Here is a 25567-nt window from a genome sequence, read left to right as displayed (position 1 = left end):
CTTGGTTGGCACAGTTGATCTGCGATTGTAAAATAGCTTATTAAAAAGTTACACTTTAGGAATGGACATTGGTTTTGATTTTTGTCTTTCTGTTTCTTCCTCTCAATTCAGTGGATTGCTAAAAGAAAAGTTTCAGTTTCTATAGCAGAGGTGGCTACAAATCATTTGAAGAGGCAATTTGAAAAGTTATTGAAGCTTATTGAAGTTATTAAGCCAATGGCTGCAAATTGCCCACCCTGCTTTTAGAAAGTACAACTCTCCTTGTTACCCTGTACACAGGCCAGGTTCATTCACTGTACTGAGCTATTTTTTAAAAACCTACTTTACAAAACGATTAGATTTATTCAACAAACTAGGGGAATTGTGTGTGAATCTATATCTATACACAGAATCCAGAATTGGCACTTTAATCATTGCACTGTCTTGAGTTTTTGCAAAAATGTTATCCAAAAGTACATTAGATTGCAGCTGAAATAGACAAAGAAGGGAGACCAAGATTGTGTCTTTATTTTTCTCCTTAGTTTTTATATAGAATATATTGCAGTCAAGAGTGCTAACTTTAAATCAGAAGGTTAACAAGTTATTGCAAGTAATTTTATCCAGGAAATCTAATGGGAGAAATAATTCTATAAAGCTTATAATAAAGGGAAAAGAGGAGGGGAAAAGAAATAACAGGAGAAGAAATTATAAACCAATCTTTTTTTTTTTTTGCAATAGAGAATACGTGAGTTAAGTCATACTGCTTGTTATGCAGTAATCCAAACATTACAAAATAAAATGATTATTAAAGCAAGCAGAAAGCAAATAAGTAAATTATGACAAAAAGCAAGAAACCATCACAACTAGAAAAAAAAGAAATTGTTTTTTTGTTGTTGTAATACAGGTTTTTGCAAAAAAAAAAATCACCTCCATTATTACTTTATTGTTTAAAATAAAATGCAGTGTTCGAAACAGTGGTTCAACATTTCTGGCATCTTGCTCCCGTCTTATGGTGCATCAACCTCTTCTCAGAGCATGGAGCTTGCGGGCAACTTTCTCCAGTTCCGCTTCAATTGCAGCTAAGCTTTCCAGTTCTTGGTCCTAAAAGAAAAAAAAAAGTTCAATGATGCAAATCATTAAAGCAAAATGATGTAGTCAGTTTACTGTCAATCTCCATCCATGTACTAAGCAATGGATTCAAAACTAACTGTTGGGAATTCAGGCAATGTTGGCTAGATGTATTTATAAAGTTGATTTCTATCAAGTCAGAGTAAGGATCTGTCTTCCTCCAATTTAGTACTCTGCAGATGTTTTGGAATATAATTCTCTTAGATCGACAGTCAAATTCACGTCCTGTATCAATTAGCCTATATCAAAAGCCAGGAGGGGGTATATCTGATACAGGTTCTACTTTAAGGAAGACTGGTCTGTACTATCTGGCAATAGTTCCCCAAATTCCCAAGAAAATCTATCAGCCTAACCTAAAATAGCTAACTGAACCTCAACTTTCAGTGCCTACTATGATTCTTCTCTGGCTTCATTCCTAGGATATTCTACCATTCTGGATATTGGAAGGGCACAGCCTGCAGCAAAAAGTGATTCCATGGAGCCAAGCAGAAGAATATTCACAAGCTCCTGCCTGCTAAATTCAGTACATAAGATAAAGCTATAAGAAAAAGACAATTTAGATTTTCCCGAGGCCAAAAAGAATTCATGGTTGTGAAATATAGTACTTCATGAATAATTATGACTGAGTTACTATCTTTAGTAGCCCAACTATTGTTTTTGCATGAATTCATGTACATGTTTAAATAGATGTGCCCCATCATATTTCTTTTTCCTCCCATCCATACAGTCAGGGGTATCCAAAGAAGTATGGAGCGATGAGGGGAGGGGAATTCCCTCTTCCTTTTTCTCCTTGTACTCAGCTGATGGCAGAGTTTTCTTCTACAGGTACCTGAGCAACTGTTGCCAAGGTTATTTTGTTGATTCCCTGATGCATTGTTATTGCAAAACCTATGCTAGAAAGGTGAAAACAAGCCAAAATAGTTAGAATGGAAAAAAAGAAATAATCACCTGGTTATGTGATTCATTAAGTGGGCTTATTTTGTTTTGGGTACAAAGCTCTACAACTACAGAGCACCAAAGGAGAACTAGAAAAGTGGGGAGCAATCCTTTATAAGTTGTCTTGAGTAAAATGAGCTCTATTGAAATAACTGCCACCTGTTCCTTTTCCATCTTTAAATAACAGCATGATCGTGATGTTGCTCTGTTACTGACTAGAGCAAGCTGGATATCTTCCCTAATAATTTTCACTAAATTATATAATAGGTGGAATCACCTGAAGAGTCTTTTTATCAAGAGGTGGAGATACAATTAAACCAGCCCATATATAGTATATACATACGAAGCCACTGTTCAGCTCATACAATGCACATCAGCCCTGCCCACACTAGTATTTATGTGAAGGAGCTGGTATTAAATAGAGAACTGAACAAACAGTGGAAGGTGCTAGAGATGGGGTAGAGAGAGAGGGGGGGGGAGAGTGGGAAAGAAAGAGGGAGGTGTATTCTGATATAAATCACTTAATTGACCTACTGCCAGTATGTCAGGGGCTCCACCTCCACTCTGTGGATCAGCACCGATCCATGGCATGCCAGCAACTGGGCTGTGCAAACAAGTGAAGGGATGCAGGCAGCGTGCAAAATCATGCCCCCTCCAGGTCACAGAAAAACCTGCCTCCACAGAACCAGTCCCTGGTGCCCAAAAGGTTGTTGTTGGCTTCTTTGTAATAAAAGGGGGAAAGCAGGCAAATATCTCCTGCCTTCTTTAAGGCAGCAAGCTACCTTCAGTCAGCCTGATGCAGAGGATAGTATTTCAAGCAGTTGACTTGTCAACAGGGGTGAGTAATTTTAGTTCACTCCCTAAAAATACTTATGAGCACCTGAGGCCATAACTATTTTGCCAAATTGCCAAATAGGGATATTATTTATTTCAGTCTTTGGGTTGAAGCTGTAACCAAAAGGCAAAGGGCTGTCAAGCACTGGGAAAATCAGCAGATTCAGGCAGTTCAAACAATTATTGCAAGCTTAATTCTGTACAAGAATCTGGCTAAGTGACCATTATGGGCATGCACAGGAGTTAAGCAAGGAATTCAAGGTGGGCTGGACTTAGATCTTTTGCGGGTATAGAGGGACTCCTCACTTATGACACATTTGACCCCTCCCACAGGCTCAGCCTGGTCATCTCTTACAAGGGCTTTTGGAAATATATTTGAAGATTATTCAGATTCAAACATTTTAATGGAATGATCTCAAAGATCTCTCGCTTTTGAATCCAGCTCTTTGACCTGAGCAGCTTTGAAATATCCCATGTAATCACTGAAATTTAGGACATATAAGGAATACATGCTGGGATGACTTTTATTACAACTTTCCTTATCTCTCTTATTACAGGTATGTAAAAAGAGGACTTGGACTGTTATAAGAACTGTGAACTTGAGTCCAGAGATAATCATGTCACATTACAATCACTCTCTAGGCATAATAAACCCACTTAAAACATTCAGGATATTTCATATAAAACAATTATATTAGATAACATTTACCTCTAAAGATACAATAAAAAGACTGCCTACATCCATCTCAGCTCACATAATGAGCTAAGTAGCAGTCACAAGATGACAATTATATGCATATACAAACGGGGTGTCATGTCACAACTAACATCTTGCCTATTTTGAAACCTCCAATGCACATCACTGTGGAAAGCTTATAAAACACAACCTTACAATTTGGAAAAGACAGAAGAGAAGAGGAAAGCCTGAAATAGCTTGAAACAGTGCAGAAAAGTTGCCCTGCATTTCCCCGTATCAATTCTCATTTGACTTGGTTTACAACTTCTTTCAGAAGGGGAATTAATTTCTCTGAATTTCTTATGGAAGGGGTATGGTGGTCTTGCCCTAATTTACTTAAGAAGTGGTCAAATGTGGTATGTGAATGGCTGGTCTTTTGCTGCCAGCATTTCTGCAGCAGCTGGCAGCCTCTCTGGTTTTCCCATCTTCTACTATCCGCTATCTCTGACTAGAAAAGAAGCTCAAAATTTCCAACAAGAGAAATTCTCAAGCATTCTGCTGGCTTTTGACACTTTATTCAAAACATGGTTTCTACAAGAATTTGTCAACCTACTTCGGTCCTCCTGTTTGCACTTCCTTCTTCATCCTTTTTTTCTTCAGGTATGGGAAGAAGTGGAAAACCTTGTTCACTGTCCTCTTTTGAATGATGCTTCTGCAGCCTCCTTGCTTCCTCTTCTGGGGAGTCATGGAAGTCACCTGTGTTGTGGGATTTGAAAGCCATTTTCATGGATCTATCTGGATCTTCATCACTTTCATTCTCCCCTGCACGCTTTGTAGTAGTCAGTTGTTTGGCCAGTTCATCCATCTTGTTCCATCTCTTAGCATCTTCTACATCTTGGAAAGGGTTTTTTTCCATCTCTTGACTTTTGGAATCGCTGTCATGGGAGGAGTCATCATTCTGCCTTGTTCCATCTAGAAAACGATGCCCTCTACTTTTCACACTATGATATTTATCTGTATCTTCTGAGATATTTTTGTCATCATTTTGATTATCTATAAGGAAAACAGAACTAGATGTAAATCATTTGTTTTCTTTTCTTTCAGAAGTTATATTTTGTTGCTATCAATAAGACGAAGAAAGCTGATTTAAAGCCTTGTCAAATGGTTATCTAAAATACAAGGTATCACCTTTGCAGAGTATGTGATCATAAAATGGTCCTTTATCATAAAATTGATCAATCATCTGGTGCTGTGTCAGAAGAGAAGCCATTTTCCATCAATAAATACACACACACACACACACACACACTTATTTGTTTTTTATTTATTTATTTGGTTTGTCAATTGCTTACAAGATAATAGGTATAGGTAAAAACATAGTTATAAATATATGGATACATATAAGAAAAATAAAAAAACAAACAATAGGACAGGGACAGTAGGCACATTGGTGCACTTATGCACGCCCCCTACAGACCTCTTAGGAAAGGGGTGAGGTCAATAGTAGACAGTCTATGGTTAAATTTTTTGGGGTTTGTGGAAGAAACCACAGAGTCAGGTAGAGTATTCCAGACATTGGCCACTCTGTTGCTGAAGTCGTATTTCCTGCAATCAAGTTTGATGCGATTAACCTTGAGTTAATATTTCTTAACCTGGAATGAGATTTGGTGCACTGAGCCCAGCTTACTAAATTAATTACTCTTTCAGTGGGGCAGCAAATGATGCTGAATCCTAACCATCTTCTGTGTAACTTGCTTTGTTATACATAGATGTTGTAAAATCAATTAGGATCTCAGTATGCACAAGTGGTTATTTCAATTAGCCGTTGCAATAGCAATACCATTTAGACTTATATACCACTTCATTGTGCTTTACAGCCATTTTTAAGTGGTTTACAGAGTCACATATTGCCCCCAACAATCCGGGTCCTCATTTTATCAACCTCAAGGATGGAAGGCTGAGTCAAAGTTGAGTTGGTGAGAATCGAACTACTGGCAGCTGGGAGAATTAGCCTGCAATACAGCATTCTATTCACTGTACCACCACAATACTTTTTCTAAGGATTGCATATCCTAATCACATGGCAACTGCCCCCAATCATATGCATCTGAGTATCCTGGACTACAACTCTCAATCAACGTGAACAATTGCTATACCTCTGTGAGCTTTCTATCAGCTTTGAATTGTTTCATTTGTTTGCCCAGGATTGGAGATTTTTAACCACTGTAATTTAGACTTTAGTAAATTGCAGAAATGACTCTAGTATTATAATATCTACTCCATGCTTAGAAATGTAGCTGATACAAAATATTTTCATATAGTTTACTCCATATGTGATATGTTGTAACCACTGGTTGCTAGTTAATTGATGATATTAACTTTTAAATTCTAATGAGACCTATTCAACATAAGAAACCATTTCCATTCCCTTGACACCTGCTCCTGTCATTTACAATTAAGAGCTTACATAAAAGAAACAAGATCTTCTCAGTTGTCACCCCAGTACTTAGGAAAGCTGTTTCCTGCAGGGGTCAAATATGCTTCTCAAATAAGAACCTCTGTCTTCTCCAATTTGTTTCCTGCAGAAATGCTGGGTTGTAATTCTTATAATTTCCCAGTTATCATATCCATTTGCTGGAAATTGAAATCCTACACAACTGGAGTTGCTATATTATGAAAGGCTGAATTATTATTTGGAGAAGATTGGAGTATATCTAAGGCGACAGTCTTACTTGCTGGAGCTAGAAATAAATGTATGTAGGGATCATGTTTTTTTTACAAAATTCACAAAAATTGATGTCCAGCATATTCATGCAGTCAATCAAAATTCATTTATACTCCAAGGCCAAATGTAAGAAAAAGACTATCAATACAATATCTATAAAAAGGAATAAAAATCATGAGATAAATGATGAAATAATTAACAGTTGATATTCAATAGCATGAGGGAAGAACCAGATGGTTTGCAATAATCAGGGCTATTTATAAAAATTTTGCAATCTTTTTTGAGGTTTCTCAAGAGTGATCACCCAGAAGAAGGGTAATGGCCTCCAGGTTGCAATGACAGTTAGAATTGTGTATATGTATTAAGTTCAATCACCATTGACTGTAAAGTAGACATTTTAATAGCACATGTGAGGCAGATTCTAGCTCCAAGTCTGACCAAAACCAAGTTTGGTTTTCATATAGGAGACTTATATTATTTATTTGTATGTATGTTATTTATCAGATTTATACACCAATTCACCTAAGTGGCTCTAGGTCAGGGGTGTCAAACACATGGTGGCCTCACGTGACATGGGAATATTGGGATTTTTCCCCCCTTAGCTAAACCTGGCGTGGGCGTGGCCAGCATGTGACGCATCCAGCCCACCATTCTAGGTGGTCAACAAATAAAAGTCACACAGCCATATAAAAATATAGATAAGAACAAAGTTAAAAACCGTGTATAAATAATGTAAGTTAAAAACTGATGGAGCACCCTCAAGCCACCAACCAACTCCAGGGATTCATGTGGCAATAGCAAGAGCATTTAGGCTTATATACTTTCCATAGTGCTTTATTGCATTTTCTGGGTAGTTTGTAATGCAAAAACATTATTTTCATACTACCCCCCAACAAACTGGGTCCTCATTTTACCAACCTCAGAAAGATGGAAGGTTGAGTCAACCTGAAGCCCATTAGGATCAAACTCCAGTCTGTGGGTAGAGTTTGCCTGCAATACTACACCAGGGCTCTATCTACCAGATGTCGTCTTAATGGGTAGTGCCTCAATATGAGCCAAAGAAAACATACCATGAGGAATGTATAAAATACACTTAGGAACAGTCCTGGGAGAAGGGGAAATTATGCTGTAAAAGCGATTGGGAACATTGGCTCTATCATTTTGGATATCTAAATCCAGATCTTCTGCTTTAGTTAATTCCAAAACTAGTAGCGCTGGCAGGATAAGAGTGCAAAATGCGAAGTAATCATTAAGTTGTCATCTTAGCAGTAAGGAGAAGCTATCTAGCAAGAAAGTTCCCCAATAGATTTGCTTCAGGCAAAATCTAAAAGATAGCAAATATGGGTCCACCCCACATATTAAAAGTAGAGTTTGAGCCCAAACTGATAGACATACCATCTTCTCTTTGATCATCCACATTATCTGAATTGGTAGGATGTTGTTCTTCAGAAGCATTCCTCTCTTTCTCCTCTTCTTCATCCTTTTCTTCTTCCTCCTCTTCTTCCTTCTCAACTTGCTCTCTGACCTTGCCATCTTCTTCCTCCTTCGTTTCCTCCTGACTCTCTTTGAAAACATGCTCCTTCTCATCGTCAGATTCCTCTGTCCCTGCAACTTCTTCAACTTCCTGGTGTGTCTGCTTAAGTCCATCATCTTCCCTGATGTCATTGATGTGATTGTCTATTGTATCACTCCAAGGCAACCCTTCCACTTCATCAACCTCATTGCCCTCAAATCCTGCGATATTCTCCTTTTCATCATCAAGATCAACATCTCGAATCCTTGGGTCTCTCTCTTCCAAGCTATTCCTCTCCTCTTCTTTCAAAACATCCTGCTTATTCTGAAAAGACTTTTCTGCTTCCTGCTCAGCCAAAGAGGCCATTGGCTTCTCATTGTGGGTCCCCTCTGATGGATCTGAGGGTCAAAAATAGGAGAAACAAACAGAAGATGGATAGAAAGCCATATTAAAACAGAATTGCAAACTCCAAGTAAATCAATTCCACATGTTCTTTTGGACAACATTATATATTTCTTACCGGCTTTTATTTAACTAGAGAGCAGCGTGTTTTTCCCCCAATCTACTATTTCAAGATTGTATTTCATGCTTTAAAAGTAGATCAGACTACTCTAATTCTATTCCATTCATACATGAGTTTATTATCCTAATATCCTATCTATAAATTGGAGTAAATGAGACTCAATATCACTGGGTTTTAGCCATAATTTAGAAAAGTATAAGATCTGTTAAGTATAAGTTATATTCTTTGTTTTATCTTCTTTAAGGATTCCCGGGAAGATTTTTCAATGGATACTTTAGAAGTTATTCCCTGTTCTGATGCAAACAAAAGAATGTCCAGATAGAATTATTTTTAGAATACGGGATGAGATAAATATAACTGAAATGAATTCTTAAAGTCTCATTTTTCCAAAACTTTCACTTTGAAAAAAAGTATCCTGGGACTCTAGATTTTTTGCTACCACAGACTAACTTGTCTCTGCTCCTATAATTTCTTTAATTAAAATTATTAGTTCACTATAAATATAAAACTAGATTAATTCCCATCAACCCTCAAAATCTTCATGTGCATTGGCACATCAGAGAATTTGTTGTTTAGTCACTAAGTCACGTCCCATTCTTTGTAACCTCATGGACCACAGCATGCCCAACCCCCTATCCTCTGCTGACTCCCAGAAGTTGTCCAAATTCATGTTCATTGCGTCAATGACACTATCTAACCAATCAGAGGGTTACTGTTTGAAATGTAACTTAGGAAGGTAGAATAGCTCAGGTATTTGCACTTCCTTGTTCTGATAGAACAGAACAATAGAGTTGGAAGGGACCTTGGGAGCTGTTCCATACTAGCAGGCTTGTAGGCCTGCATTCCTATTGGTCCAGAAAAGCCGGGCCATGATTGGACAGAACTAAGCATTCAGATTGGTTCTTATTCGGCTGCCGCGATTGGGTAAAACCAAGCGCGGCAAGCTCAAATGCATGTCATAGGCTGCCTAGCCGCAGCCAACTCTATAAAAGGAGCTGCCTCGGCTGGGAGTCTTGTCTCAGTATCTGGTTTCCTAATAAAGAGTTGTTGTCACTATTTCGAGTCTCGTCTCTTCTTGGGACCCACCGCCCAGACATAACAGGAGCTTTCTAGTCCAACACCCTGTTCAGGCAGGAAACCCTGTAACCAGGGGTGGGATGCAAATTTTTTTACTACCAGTTCTGTGGGCGTGGCCAGGTGGGAGTGGCTATGTGGGCATGGCCATATGGCCGGGTCAGAGTGGCTTCTTCTTTCTTTTTTTTTGCAGCACCACCCCCACACTCCGTTTTTCCCCTCCTGGGCCTCAGGGAAGCCTCCTGGGTGAAGCACTAAGACAGTGAGGGAGATCCTGGCACAGTTTTATCATCGGAACAGCTGATCGTTGGGAGGAGAAAAAAAATACCATCAGGAGTGATGGAGTATGGCAGGGTGGGCAGCGGAGAATGCAGTCAGTGATGTTGTGCATGCGCGATAAGGACTGACTGGGTAGGGAGGGGAGGGGTGTGGGTGGAGAGGGGTGGAGCCAGGCAGGGGCACAATTTTCCGGTTCTACGAACTGCGTAGAATAATAACAACTGGTTCTACCAAACCTGTCCGAACCGGTAGAATCCCACCGCTACCTGTAACATTTCAGACAAGTGGCTGTCCAGTCCATTCTTAAAAGCCTCCAGTGATGGAGACCCACAGCTTCTGAAGGCAGACCATTCCACTGGTTAGTTGTCCTCACTGTTAGGAAATTTATCCTTAGTTCTAAGTTGCTTCTCTTCTTGCTTAGTTTCCATACATTACTTCTTGTCCCACTTTCTGGTGCTTTGGAAAATAGGTTGAGTCCCCTTTTTATGGCAGCTCCTCAAATATTGGAACTCTGCTATCATGTCACTCCTAAATTTTCTTTTCACTAAATTAGACATGCCCAATTCCTGTAACCGTTCTTCATATATTTTAGCCTCCAGACCCCTAGCCATCTTCGTTGCTCTTCTCTGCACTCTTTCCAGAATTTTAACATCTTTTTTATACTCTGGTGACCAAAACTGGATCCAATATTCCAAATGTGGTCTTACTAAGGCATTATCAAGCAGCACTAAGACTTCATGTGATTGTGATTCTATCCTTCTGTCAATATAGCCTAGGATTGCATTGTTTTTTTAATTGCTGCAGCACTCAGCTGGCTATATTTCCCTGTTTTTGTTGACATTAACAGTAATTTTAAAATGATTGCTATTGCTATACTTTATGTTAACATTGCATGTGTTCTTGGTTATATCCAGTAGTGTGCTGGAGCTGGCTTATATCAGCTTGAAAAAGTCAATTGTTAAATTTTCTTTTTTCCTATTTCCTTTTTTTCTTATTTTCCAAAGCACCAGAAGGTAAGACAATAAACAATGGATGGAAACTAATCAAGGAGAGAACCAACGTAGAATTAAGGAGAAACTTCCTAACAGTGATAACTATTAACTAATGGAACAGATGGACTTCAGAAGTTGTAGATGCTTCATTACTGGAGGTTTTTAAGAAGAGACTGGGCAGTCACTTGTCTGAAATAATATAAGGTCTCATGCTTGAAGAGGGGGTTGGACTAGAACAGGAGTCTCCAACCTTGGCAACTTTAAGACTTATGGACTTCAACTCCCAGAGTTTCTCAGCCAGCAAAAGCTTTTTTTTTTGGCTGGCTGAGGAACTCTGGGAGTTGAAGTCCACAAATCTTAAAGTTGCCAAGGTTGGAGACCCCTGGACCAGAAGACCTGCAAAGTCCCTTCCAATTCTGTTCTATTCTGATTCTGATACCTAGAATTTTGTGAGCTGGTTGAGAGCAAAGTAAAGCTACCATGCCTAATCAGCTCTTCTGCAGCTAGTGATCTGGCGCAGCAGCAGTAAAAGAGCCAGCAATGCTGATTATTAAACATGTACCAGCACGCCAGTGGTTAGATTCCAAAAAGGAATTATTGTACAGTGCAATTCAGGCAGGAGAAATTTACACTTGGCTCTTAACATGATGTGTGGGTTGTCAATATTTGAAGTCATTTTTGCTCAACAAAGAGGCAAAAAAAGAAGACTTTTAAGCAATATGGTGTTTATAGCTATTTGTTGCATATTTTTCCTTGTTGGTTAAGGTCAGAACCACAGAAGGTTTTTAGATGTTATCAAAATGTTTCCTTTCCTTCCTTGTCAACCAAGCAGTGCAGAGATGACCTGGTCACTGTTGTCACAGAGACCAATTTGGCTGTGAGGCAGGTGGTGTGTGCCAAGGCTGTTTGCAATAACATCCACGTTTACATTGCTTAGAAAGGATTATGTAGGGGTTATGCTGACATCAACCTCTTTCCATGTTCCCATTGTCTTGGCTTTCAAGGACTTCAGAAAGCTCCTCTTCAAATCCACTGTTTTTCTTCTGCTGCTCTGTTCTTTCACTTGCTCCTGTTTGAGAAATGGGAAATAAGAACATAAACATGTTTTTCAACACTTTTTTGTCATCATCATCATTGTTCTATATTAACATTCTCGAAATCCTGAGTTCTGATTGGTCCATGCAGACCACAATCTGATTGGCTAACTAAACTACTGTGATTGGTGCGCTAAGAATCCACCACGATTAGCCGAGCCGATCGCTAGAAATTCAAAGCACTGCCATTGGCCATCAACCTGCCGGCTGGCTTAATAAAGCCAAGCGGCTCGCAGGACTTGGACTGAACTGTATATTCAATAAAGAGCTGAATGTGCACTTTGAGTCTCGTCTCTCTATGCGACCCGATCTACCCGGGACCGATCTCCTGGACTTAACAATCATCATCATCAATATGTGCATAATAGGCATACTATGCACTACAAATGCATAGTACATATGTATACTATGCACTACAAATGCATAGTATACTAAAAGTCAGACCTAAGGGTTCCAATATTCCAATTTCTAAGGCAACCACAAAGAAGAGGGAGTCAAGCTATTCTCCAAAGCACCTGAAGGCAGAACAAGAAGCATTGGATGGAAATTAATCAAAGAGAGAAGCAATTTAGAACTAGGGAAGCATTAGAACAATGGAACAACTTGCCTCCAGAAGTTATGAATTCTTCAACATTGGAAGTTTTTAAGAAGAGATTGGACAATCATTTGTCTGAAATGGTGTGGGGTTTCCTGCCTGAGCAGAGAGTTGGAGCAACTCTGCAATTCTGTTATTCTGTGAAATCTTTCCTATTTAGTAATAGGGGAGCAGGAGAAAGAATAATTACAACTAGATGATAACTATGATATATACTCCATAAAACCATGTGCACAGAACACCACATAGCCAGCTAACTTAACTATAACTTCAACTACAGTTACCATCCATACTTCTTTCACCAACAATTCTCCTTTAATCATGATGAAGGTAACACTGCAATTTCTGATCAAGCTTCCTGGGAATGTGTGGATATAGATGCAGGTAGTCCTCACTTAACATTGATAGTTGGGGCTCTGTTGTTAAACGATTTCATCATAAAATGCAATGTCATGTGATTGCTTAGTGATGGCAATCCAGGCAGTCCCAATTGTTGTTGTTGTTAAGCAAGGATCATAGATTGTTAAGGGGGAAGCTTACGTGAGTGCAGCTTGCCACCTTCTGCCAAATTCCAATGAGAAGTCAATGGGGAAGCCAACAGGAAGTTGCAAGTCCCAATCATAGCAAGTCTTTTCTTAGATGGCTCGCAAGGTGGGGAGGTAAATGCTACCAAGTGCAGGAGGGCGAGTGGGAAGTAGGTGCTGTGGCACAATGCAAGTATGGGTAGGTTGGAGGTGAATGCTACAGCTTGACTTGAGTGCGACTGAGTGCAGATGGAGGGGTACTGCAGGCAGGTGGGCACTATATCATGCAAGATCACCAGAATCTTGTGCTGTGTAACATGACTTTCTGTACAAAACGTGGCAGGAATGGGAGAGCATTACAGAGCAACTTGCAACTTCCCTGCTGGCTTCCCCAATGACTGGGTTTTGAGGCAGCTGTTATCCATTTTCATCATGACATCCAGCTCATAATTATCAGCATTTACTTACTTATTCATGTTGGATAGCATTTCAAAATGTACTATCAAAGGTTTTCCTGAAATCAAAGTACATTATATCTACAGCATTCCCAACATCCATTAAAATAGTTCTCTGAATATGACCTGAGGTTAGTCTGACAAAATTTGTCCTTAACAAATCCATATTGTAATTGTAATTACTAATTTTTTTCAAAGTGTTTACAATCTCCTTGTGATCTGCCCTACAATTTTATCAGGCATTGATGCTAACTTGATTTGCTGCATTTTCTATTTCCCCCTTTTGGAAAATATGGAAAATATTTTGTGGCATTCTCACATTATGTATAGACATAATCTTACCTGTATCACATTAAAAAAAATTCCCATAATAGTAAGTAGTGTCCCCACACAAAAGGCACAAAATGCCAACAGAACTGTACCTTGAACTGCAATCTCTTGAAGCTCCTTTAGTAAGTTCTGATGGCGAAGGATGGAACGAATTCTTTCATCTGAAAGAACAGAAGGGCTATTATTTTAGTAGTAACAAATAGAGTTGGCACGCAATGATTTTGCTTGTCATAGTTTCATTGGCAGACCAGCTACGTGAGTTCAACTTGTCTACATGTTTTTTAAAAATTTAAAAGTGATTTTTGACATACATATTATTATTCAATCTTGTTAACTTCTAAATAGTTTAAACAAAATTGGAAAGAAACTGTACCTCCTTGGAGAATTTCTAGGCATTCTTGGCTGATTGAGAGTGGTTTTGGCTTTGCTACTGTATTAGAAATAACTTCAGCAATGCATGTCATCACCTAGAGAAACACAATATATTTGTATGGATTTTACATTTAAATTTTCCTTCATGGTGTTATGTTTAATACATGACTTTTCCCCTTCATCATTCCTGTCCTGTTTTATCCCTGCAACAGTCTTGTGAAGTTGCATAGATTGGGAGCCACCTGGTCCCAGAGTCACAAAGCTTCAAAGCTAAGAAGGTTTTGAACCTGGTCTTCCTTTCTGCCATGCTGAATCCTAATCCATCATTAACATAATATTGTCCCATTAGAATGAAAATTCTGTGTGATTTGAATTAAGTGCGAACTTCTCTGCATCATTTTTGCTATTTTTTCATAGTTGGAATTGCTATCCTTAGCATTAAAATTATGTTTTGTTTCCTTTTACATTATGGTGTAATGTATGTCACATTCTTTTTCACATAGCTTTCTGCTTCCTATATTCTTCCCATTTTACTTAAGTTTGTGCTAAATTTGAATTGAGCAGGCTTTTAATAAAGGACATCAACAAACAGAAAGTTATGATAGAAAACTGTTTAGAGAGAACTAACCCTTATAAAGCACAACTATGGCTTTTTAAAATGACAAATATATTATTGGTATGATCTATGTCAGGTCAAGGTATAAACAGGTCCAGGTCACCAGCCAGCAAATTATACCAATGGGATTAGAAATTAAATAAATGCACAAACACAGTTGTAAAGTGATATTCATCTGCTTTTTACTTTTATCGTGGTTTTAAGGCTTTATTTTAAAGACACTGATCAAAAAGACCTATGAAATTTATATATATAAATGTGTGCATGTGTGTGTGTTTTAGTAGAATCTTCCAGTTGGGGAAAGGTATTTTTCTTGATGTTCATGTGCATCAAGAATTCTTGGATTGGTTGCCCGAATTACTGGGTTCTCCTATGTACATCTCTATCTTGTCTGGAATGATTCAATTTATTTCTTTTTATCCATTAAAAGCTCTTTCTAAAACTGTCAGCCCTTTGAAGTTGTCCAGATCAGAAAACAGATTAGAACTAAGTTTTATATTAGAATCTTATAAAGTCTAATTGTTTTCCCCACTTCTCTTTCTATTACGAGTCAAAGAGAGGCCATCCTGAATTTCTTCCTTTTTTTCCTGAATTTCTTTCTAATAATGTCTTCCCTTCCCAGGGCTTAAAGAATGCTTCTGCCCTTTTTTATTTTTGTAACAGCTTCTGAATATTTCCCTCAAAGCCATCTCCATGGCTCTCTCACAAAAATCCATTCAAGGAGAATATAGCCTACCTGGGAGTTATAAACAGAAAAGACAAGTACTGTATAGGTAGATATTTTTATCCTATAACTAACATCACATTCAAACCTCTGAACAGTCCATTCAACAATTACACAGCGACTACATTTCCCTGCCTTTAGAAAGGCACTCTTGGATATTATTGGTTGATATCCTTGAAAATTACTAATCCCGTATCTGAATTTTTTCATCAAGTTTCACATTAATATTTTTAAGATGTTCTAATGTCATCCAATTATATTGTGCAGATAATGAAGGAAACTTTCCCTTTTTTCTCTCTTACCAAAGCTATATCTACCCTGTCTTTCACTATGCTGGAGATTTAGGCCAATTTGTTCTGATTTGGGAACTAGCAAGCTTTTCATTGCTAAGCATATGTTAAAACTTCATCAAAGAACTGCATATGATAATAGAGTGCACAAGTATGTATGGGAGAGAAAATATGAAGGTTTTGATTGTCTTTCGAAGGCTGCATCAAATTAAAGGAACAAAAGAATATCTGAAGAAGTGGGTATTTAAACAATTGATTATTCAGATGAGTTGTCTTTCCATCATTATGCATAGATAGATATGCGGTGCATGTGGAACACACAACAGTAAAACTGACCTAAAACATTAAAATAACAAGCACCAAGGAATGCTAATTCATATTACATAAGCAAAACATTCTATTTTTAGAAATTAACCCCCATTCCATCAAGTAAACATGAATGTCAGGATTTCAAAAGTATTTCAGGTAAATATTGTGCAGTCATAAGAAAAGAACAAAAGGAATCAGCAAGCTATCGAGTGGGGAATTTTTATGTAACAAATAAAAAAATTAGAATTATTGCCCTAAATTTGTCATCTAGTTTCAACACCAAGAAAAAGCTGGAGTCTTTCAAATTATTCCACAACAATCAACATGATATAAAATCGAAGTGCCATATTCTGTGGGACCAGCTTTGAACTTTTTCCTACTTACAGAAATGGTTCGTTTGTGTCTTTTGCTGAATTGCTTAATCGATTTGTTTGTTTTAAGTTGCAAGTTAACAGAATTTATTTTAGAACTACTGAATAAATAACTCCTTATTCTCCTACCTCTCTCTCCCTCTCCCTCTCCCTCTCCCTCTCTCTCTTTCTCTTCATCTATCTATAATATTTATCCCAGTATCCCAGTATTCTTAAAAGCTTCCACACAGATCACTTTTCATTTTATCCCTGCATGACAACTATGGGAAGTTAGTTGACCTAAGAGAAAAGTGAAATAAAGTCACACTGTGTATTTCCATAGCAGAGGATGCAGCTGAACTTGACCATCACCTCCAGTTCCATCCCAACACCTCAACTTCCACCCCATTGAACAGGCATGTGCAACCCATGTCCTGTAGGCTGCATGTAGCCCTGGACAGTTAGTAATGCAGCCTCACAAGACATCATGAAATAAATTTTAAAAGGAAGTTTGTTATTTATATACATTTAACTGTATTATATATTTATGTGTGGCCCAAGATAATTCCTCTTCACTCCGTGTAGCCCAGGCAAGCCAAAAGATTGGTCACCCATGCTGTAGAAACTTCATTTGTGGGACTGCAGTTTGCTGTACCACTTGAGAATTTAGGAGGATAGTGCTGGTAATTTTTTTGCTGTGGAAGTGGGGTGAATTTATAATCATATACTTGACCTTCTTACATTGTCACCTATACTAGATGAGTAACAGTTGTTGGAAGGGCTGCTTAGAGCAGTCAACCTTGGATTAGAATTTGGCTATGTGTCTCAGCAAGAGGCAGCATATGGCTGACCTTGTCTGGATTTAGAACCTAAGCTGGATGGGGCCTGTGTAATACTTGGAAATGTGATCACCAAGGACTTCCAAGCAGAGAAAGCAAAACATCCAAGGTGGCAAATAATTTCTCTCTCTCTGTGTGGTTGTGGCCACACATTCACAGAAATAGAACTCAACTCGATGGAATCTTTTCCTTTGTTTTTGCAAGGGAACTCACTGATCTTCAAGTGCTTTTAAAAGAGAAAGAGTGTTATTAGAAAACAACTTGTGGCACGCTAAATGAACAGGGTGCTTTCCAATGGCACTGTCCTATAGCTGTTTTTCCTGTGAGCTTCAATAGGACTTTCCCCATGTAACAATCTATTGGATTGCATGGTTTCAGATTCCTAGTACCTTCATGTAATAATCCGTTACATTCTCATTTCCATATAATTCATTGGATTTCTTAGTTTATACTGTATTTAATTGTTTTTAGAAGTCATTTGATTAAATTTGGACATTATAGGAAAAAATATCCAATAGATTGTATAAGTATTAATTTTATATAAAATTGTGGAATCATAGGGTTGGAAGGGACTTTGGAGGTCTTCTAGTCCATCCCCTTGACCAAAGCAGATTTTTTTTCTCTATTTTTTTTTGTATTTCTCCCTCTTCTTTTTTTAAATTTTTTTATTGGTTTTTAAAAACAAACATAAACAAACAAAACATCAAAACATCAAATCATCTTCCATATATGTACATACAAGTGTGCAGGAGATCTTATACCATCCTGGACAAATCATTGTCCAAACTTTTCTTGAAAACCTCCAGCAATGGATCATCCACAATTCCAGCTGTTCCATTAATTGTTCTCACTGTCAGAAAAAAATTTCCTTCCAGATTCAATCTCTCTTTTATTTTAATAGGTTTTCTGGCTCATGTGCTATTTTCCTCTCTGTGCTGTAGATTTGTAACCAAATTATATACAGCTGTAAGAAACAAGAATTTTCTTTTTCTTTGTGTACCTTATACTATTGTCTTTCCCTCTTAATCTTTTGCTTTTTCAGATCATTTTACATTTGAGCAAACCTATACAAGATTGTGCAGCTGGCAACCATCTATTTCTAGTGCCTTCCTTTTATGAGGCAAAGGGTTACTTATATTTGGCCCCTTAATCCAGCAAAACCTGCTTAAACCCATTCATATTTAGTCTGCATACAGTATATCTGTCATATCATATAGTGAACTTTTATACAAATATTGTTCAGGTGCCATATTCTTTTATCTTTAGCAACCATACGCTATCCTGTGCTCTTTCCAGTAGTTTTCTATTGTCTCTTGCTGAATTCTATAGCACACCATGTCTTTTTATTGAATTCAAGCCATGGACAATAGCTACGCTGCAGATGGCATCATTAAAATGAAAGAAAATGCAGCAAAGATTCAATTGCATATTGAAGCATATACTGTATATAGAGAGAGGGGAGAATTTATGGGCATTTTAGGAAACTCATAAATGGCACAATAACAATGGCACAATATTATGTAACGTTTTGGGCTTCCAAATAAGACACTAATCACAGAGATTTGAAATCTTCAACAGGACAGGCCTCCACAACTGCTGGTTGGACATGCTGACTTCTAAACCAAACTGCCCCTCAGGCTCCAGGCTGACATAAACTGGATAGAGATGCAGAGTGCAGAGTTTTAACAGGATTGGAAATTATAGTATGTTTGTAGAGATTAAGGATAATTAATATGGCAAAGAAGCTGGAAAAAGTTTCCTGTTTTTTTTCCATCAAAAAAATTGAGAGATCCTTTGTCATTAATTACATAAAAAGGGGGGCAGTAATTACATTTTCTATTTAGGAAAATTAGAAGAGGGCAGCAATTTTGAAAATCCAGCATATTAAAAAAATAATTGGCTATTCTGACTGTAATCTCTGGTTTGTTTATGGAAGCCACACGCATACACGAGCCCCAAGCAGACCCAGCATTGGAAACTTTGCTAGCTTCTAGAGGTCTCAGGATTTTTGGCCAACTTTAGGTGTTAATCTGGGACGAGCTTTCCTAATACAATATGCTTAGAGCCAGCCATATGCTTATCAATTTGCCCCTATGTCTATTCAATAAATTTCAGCCAATGCTCAGATCAAGCATTGGCAACCTGTATTTAGAAATGTATGGATTTATTTTCATGACTGGATTTACTTGTTCACATACAGTCTGATATACAAGTGTGAAATAGCCTATGTGTCATGCCCCTGTCAGAAGAAACAGGGGAAGGGCAAAGTCCAGTTGGGAAGAGCAGGGAAGACGTAGAACAAGGGAGAGGGAATTCAGAGGTAGACCCAGGCCCACCCCCTCTTCATCCTAGGGCACGCAGGGAAGAATGGAGAAGGGAGCAACATGAGTTGAGTGGCTTACTGGGGAGGAAAGGCCCCTGGTTCCCTTTATTAGCTGCAGCTGGGAACACAGTGTATAAAAGAGGAAGCTGCACACAGCAAGTTGTTGGGAGCAAACTTGAATTTATCTGGTATCATCATGGCTTGTCTGTGTTCCTGGCGTCTTCCCACCTGCATGAGTTTCACCGTGCTTTCAAGTCTGAAATTGCTTCTCCTGCCCTGTCAAATTAATTACTTCAGCTTGGTTTGTTTGGATCTTTAGTTACAGTTTGTGTATACCTTGTTTTGGATTGAATTTTCTACAGTGAAAGGCTGTTCCTGGGAAAGTTTTTCTCCAGCCAAAGGTAACCTGGACATTGGGGGCAAAGTTGGAGATACTAAAGGGACTCTTATTGCTTATTTGACTATGTTGCCTTTGTGCCATGCCCCGGACCATCACACTATGTATTCATTTCTCAATTTCATAAATGAACAGAAATATACTGTTCATCCAATTTGCCACACAATGGAAAAAATATTCCAGATTTTTAACTGTATATATGTTACTCAGTATGTATGTACCACTGTGGCTGAGTTCACACATTGTGTTAAGATATAAAACACAGTTTACACATAATACAGTGTTTGAGTTCATCATGGTAAGCTATACCAGACCATCACATTATGGGTTTCATGCAATCTCTGAACCCAACCCCTCTGTCCAGAAAGTTTGAAAGCATGAAATTGGACATCTAATTCATGCCCATGTAAAGATGCCGCACCAAAAAACAAAACATTCCACTCAGTCAGCAACATGTTGTTCAATTCACACAAGCCTCATATACTGTATGTGTATCGCATGTGCATTATATGTGATACACATACATGTGACTTTCTCAATCAAAGGTATCTTGATATGTGCCCCAGAATATTGCATGAAGAAGAAATGTTATGGATAACTTGACAGGATGAATGAATACGTTCCAAAGATGTCAGTACCAACTTGAGTTCAGAGGCATCTCTTTTCCTTTTATCCAAACATATCATGTATCCAAATAATTCTTCAAATCTAGATTCGGTAATTATGTCTCATCACCACTCTGCATACACCATGTATGCTTTCAGTTATCAGGAGTTTACTGTTCCTTTATGTTACCTGAATAATATAAATGTGTATATATATTTTCCTTTGGTTCTTCCTTTTGATTTACATTGCCTCTTCCCTATCTTGTGCCTCTTACTGACTATTTTCATTATGCTGCCAGCTACTCTTAAGTTTTTAAAAAGCAATAGGCTACATCTAGCTGACAATGAACTTACACAGGATATATATGAAAAGCTAATCCGTTAAACTTTCATGTTTTAAAGAAAAGCATCTATAACTGTTCCTGAAAGCTGAAAAAAAATTCCCATTGTTAACAGGACCAAAAATATAACAAATAAATCATTTATCTGTAGTTTCATTTCAGACATTCCAGAGCACAAACCTGATTTTATGACTATATATTTGCATACATTTTTTATTTCTTCATGGATGCACTTGCAATTAGACATGAAATTTAAAGTATTTATTGCAGCTACTCTTCATGGACAGATCTACAAAACTTGTATATATACTTGAAAATTTAATGTGTGAAAAGACTTAGCAATTCATTGTTATTTCAAGAAGTTTTAAAAATGATAAATTGTACATTTATAGATTTGAACATGCATGCCAATAATATATAACAACATTCCTGCTTAAAATCTTTTTTTTTCAACTCACCTTGGTGTCATCTTGAGTTGTTGGATTTGTTACTGGAAGTGAAATTACTAAGAGAGAAGAGAAAGGATGACTTTAATATTTCACATTCTCTATGGCATTTCCAATCAGAATGCATCATAGATATGGGGTGTGCAGAAAATCAGTAAAGAGGTACACAAGAGACTATAAACCAGACCAACAGTATATAAAACGAGCATCATAAATTTGCTCATCTTTTGCATTTTAAAAATAGTTGCTACTAAAAAAAGAATGGATGAATTGAGCTGATGGTTTTGTGGAGGATTCCATCTGCAATCAGTTGAGACTGATTAGTGAATTGAATCATTATTCGTAAGAGCACTACATGGCATTCAAAAACACAAGTAGAGGGGTAGCTGAGAAGAATGAACATTTCATAAGACTGAAGATTAGAATTGCAATTTCCTTTGGTTCTTAAAATAAAACTCTTTGCCAACGGCGTTTTGCTGTTTTGGAACATTAAAATGTTTGAGTAAAAAGGATGTCTATGGAGATTCCCAGTCATATCAGGTCATGGTTGTCCCAAAGGTGCTTTTTCAAGAGGTAACTTGAAACTTTCTGGTTTTTCTTTGAAGACATTTAGCTTCTCATCCAAGCTTCTTGGATGAGAAGCAAAACATCTTCAAAGACAAACCAATTGCCTCTTGAAAGAGCACCTTTGGGACAAATAAAAAGGAACTTGACATTCTTGACAAGATCCTGCTGTCACTGGCAATAGTCTAGTGAAGTCTCTCGATTTCCTACCGCTGACTTCATCATCATCATCATCGCAAAGCAGGCCGCCTCGTTCCAATCGGCGCTGGATGGCACAACGTCGCGCCGACCAGTGCATTGGCTATTCGAGGCAATGGCCGCGGCGGCTCTGTCCTTGGTGCTGAAAAGGGCAGCCGAAAGAGGAGAAGCGCCTCCGCGCAAGTTCCCCCACCTGCCTCTTGAGCTTACCTGGGGCTACGAGGAGGAAGGCTGCGAAAAACGCCGCGCGAGTCATTCCGCTGGCAGTAGGGACTGTGGGGCCGTCCGGCTGCGCTTCTTGGCTTTATCGGCGGGGCAAAAAGAGGGGAATGGGGCGCGGTTTGTCGGACAGGCGTTGACCTTGACCGAGCGCCGAGCCGCGAAATAGATTATCCTCTGTCCTTCTTGCCCGTCCCAAGATCCTCTGCCTTCTCGAAAGCGGTTGCCGACAATCCCCGACCAAGCACTGCAGCCGCAACCTGGCTTATATATTCTCCCTCCTCTCCTCCGGAAACGGCGTCAGGAGGAAGCTCACTGCCCCTCCCAGGAAGGCCCCCTCCAATCGCTTCTCTGCGGGGGATTGCAGAGCCAGGGTGAGGTGAAACTGTCCCTTCGCCTGATCACCTAAGCAAAGGACAAGGCGGGGCCCGGTGGCTAGCAGCGCCTCGCATCTGGACGAAGGTAGCTAGCAGCCCCTCGCATCCAACAGCACGTTCGACCGCTCGCTTTCCGCGCTGTATAAGGCGCGCAGGTATTTCTTCCCATGTGGATCATCTCTGGTGCTGGACAAGATCGGGGATGAAGGCTAAGCCCGTCACACTGGGAAACACGTCAGGGAAGACAGGATGTCTTCTGAAGCATCTTTAGGGTCCTGTGCTTGATACTTTTTAGGACGACAATTTGGTGTAGTGAACGGCTGACCCAGGGGTGGGAGAGCTGTCTTCCCAAGCTGTGAAGGAGGCGCCTGATCATCTACATATATGGGAGCTTTTGATCATTAGGAACTAATTGTGTCAAGTCATTTATAGAAATAATCAGTTCAAATGCAGTTACTAATCCAACTGGCATTTCATCTTGACTCATTCAGGAAGCAGTGATCTGAAACTAATTTGAGCTCTTGTTTCTTGTAAAATTGCTTCTTCTGAACTCCATAAAGTTCCTCTTAGAAGAACATTCAATTGAAGCACCATTATTGCCCAGGTTTAATTTAGTTTATCATTACTTAATGTAATAATATCAGTCACTTAGCAAAGTAGGCCTCCAACTTTAATTCTGCAAAATGTTGCCATTAGAGCCACAAAATAGGAAGTACTTGTTTCCACCAACAGAACATGGAAGATATCCATTGGAGCAGCATCTTGCTGAAGAATAGTTCAGACAAGTATGCTTAGTGGGTTATTCTTGATTTGTTTTCAACCATTATGTGCTCTGCCCCCCTCCCCCCATCAAATCAATGTCAGATATGATACCACTCTTAACAATTAAGCAACAATAAAAACAATAACAATCAGTATTTTGATTTTGTCCCTGATCAAATTCATCTTTTGTTTTCTACACAATATCCAGCTTTTAAGTGTATTTTCAGTCTTGAAATTGTCCTCTTGCTGCTCCCTGTCCTGTCTTGTCCATAAATGTGATAGTCTTATTTCTGATCCCTTATTCAAGTCATGTATAAAAATATGTATTAAACATGTATAAAACCAAAAAAAGGAGTTTTGTTAAATCACACAACAAAACAAACAATCTTTAACAATGCTTAAATAAACCAATTACAGTATTCTTCCAACTGGCTATGGTGATTGATTACTGTTACTATTATATTCATTTTATTAAGTAGGAGTCCATTTTAACTAACCTGAGAATTGATCTGTTGTTCAAACACTCATGGCTGGGATATCTTGTTCCCATATATACAGTATTTAATGTGCTTATCTTTGCACAGTACTGTTGGAAACTCAGGTGCGTGAAATCTGATGTTGTTGCAACAGCTGTTATGCTGTCTTGTTCTTGATCTGTAAGCAAACAAAACCTGAGGGTTTTTAATTAAAATAAGTGTTCCTCCCCCCCCCTTCCCCCCCACATATTGATGATCTCAATTTTGGTCACAACCTACAAAAGCATTTGTAATAATAATGGAACTAGAGTTCTGTCAAGCCAACCATGTGATGTACCTCTATACTGAAAAACTGTCCTTTTCATATGCAATACTGTAGAATAAGTCTGTCAAACCACAAGTTGAGCCCACCTCATTGATCTTTTGGCAACGAGTGTTGAAATGTGTACCTTGTATTCTTGAAGAAAATGGCCTAGGAGAAAACTTGCAGCCAGATTGGAATGAGCTGTTAAGTACAGCAGTCCCTACCATAAATCTTTACCATTTGAAATTGTGCCCAGAATAGAGCAACACTGTTAAATGATGGTGAGCTGTAACCTTGTTTGTCCTTGTAAGAGGGGCCCCTCAGTTCACTTTAATTACAGTAAGTGTTGATGTTAAGGTTAAGGAAGAAATTGAAGGTATATGATATCCATGCTCAGAAGAAATAACATTCAGCAGTCAGTCTAATGAGACTATTATCTTTTATCCAGTCAAGGATGAGGAAGAATATTTATATCTCTTTGTTAAATCAACAAATAAAAAAGGACCATGAGAGGTTTATATCCTTTGATGCATGATAAAATCAATATTAAAAATGCCAGATGCCCTACAATTTAATTTATCAAAGTGGTTTAGAGGATATGTTTGGATGAATGAAGGTGTGTTTGTTTGTTAGGAAAAGGCTTTGCAGCTTCTGTGATGAAGTTTGCTCGCCACTCTCAAACCTGATTGCACAATGTGAGCAAATGTTTGTTCTTAACCATAGCTTAAGGATATGATTTATTTTTTGGCCAAAATGAAGCCCAGTTTGTGTTGGCCAAATAAGAACAGAATATAGAATATATTCCATGGAAAATATAGAAAAAATAACCACATCCCCACCATACTGACAGGGCAAGCTACTGTATGTAAAACAGGGAGCAAACCCCATTCCCTTCTCCACTGGAGATATTACTTAACCTGATAACAAAATACCTGCAAGCAAACTACCAAGCTCAGAGAGCATCAAGGACGCCATAAAGCCCATTTAGCTAGATTTCATTTTCCAAGGACCATAATCCGCAGTGAGAATGGTGAACAGAAAGTTTTTAGAGTGCCCTGCCAAATTTTATTGGCCTTTAACTCCATAATCCCCATATACATAGTGGCTATTTTATTCATAAAATTTATTGGCCACCTATGCTACCATTGGGTATCTCTGGGCAGCTTATAATCATAATTGCAGATGGAAACTGGAATCCATCAATATCTGGAGAGTCACAACTTTTCCTACCTTGGTTTTAAAGGCAGAAATATTAATACTGCTAAGGGAACTGTGTCACATGTTTCTATCCCTCAGGGCCTCAAGAATAGAGATGTTCCATTATTTTTCTCCAGTTGTTGTGGCTTGCCGGCAGCCGATGCAGACGGCAAGGAATCGGACAGTGAGGAAGAAAGGGGA

At 38.5% G+C, this 25567-nt stretch overlaps 1 protein-coding gene across 1 annotated transcript; it reads right to left on the bottom strand.

Annotated features, from left to right (window-relative positions):
* Positions 1–487: 487 nt before the first annotated feature.
* CHGA (chromogranin A) lies at positions 488–22704 on the bottom strand. Its single transcript, XM_026713291.2, has 8 exons — positions 22242–22704; positions 21282–21328; positions 14031–14124; positions 13750–13818; positions 11630–11728; positions 7674–8189; positions 4167–4606; positions 488–1080 (listed from the first exon to the last, which is right to left on the bottom strand). Exons 1-8 carry the CDS (start codon positions 22285–22287, stop codon positions 997–999), a joined length of 1395 nt encoding a protein of 464 aa, XP_026569076.2. The 5' UTR covers positions 22288–22704; the 3' UTR covers positions 488–996.
* Between the last annotated feature and the right edge of the window lie 2863 nt (positions 22705–25567).

Source organism: Pseudonaja textilis, chromosome 1 (assembly GCF_049901715.1).
Source record: "Pseudonaja textilis isolate UNSWEBS1 chromosome 1, rPseTex1.2, whole genome shotgun sequence".
Lineage (NCBI taxonomy): Eukaryota > Metazoa > Chordata > Lepidosauria > Squamata > Elapidae > Pseudonaja > Pseudonaja textilis.
The sequence above is the reverse complement of the archived record's forward strand: the minus strand, read 5'-3'. Positions and strand labels throughout refer to the sequence as shown.

Bases quoted from the DNA above. Each gene is read 5' to 3' on its own strand.
- CHGA (XM_026713291.2), bottom strand. From the start codon at position 22,287: ATGACTCGCGCGGCGTTTTTCGCAGCCTTCCTCCTCGTAGCCCCAG. The intron at 4,607-7,673 runs GTATGTCTATCA...TTTTCCTTATAG, and splicing joins GGATGATCAAAGAGAAGATG to ATAATCAAAATGATGACAAA. The intron at 1,081-4,166 runs GTAGGTTGACAA...TTTTTCTTTTAG, and splicing joins GTGCAAACAGGAGGACCGAA to GACCAAGAACTGGAAAGCTT.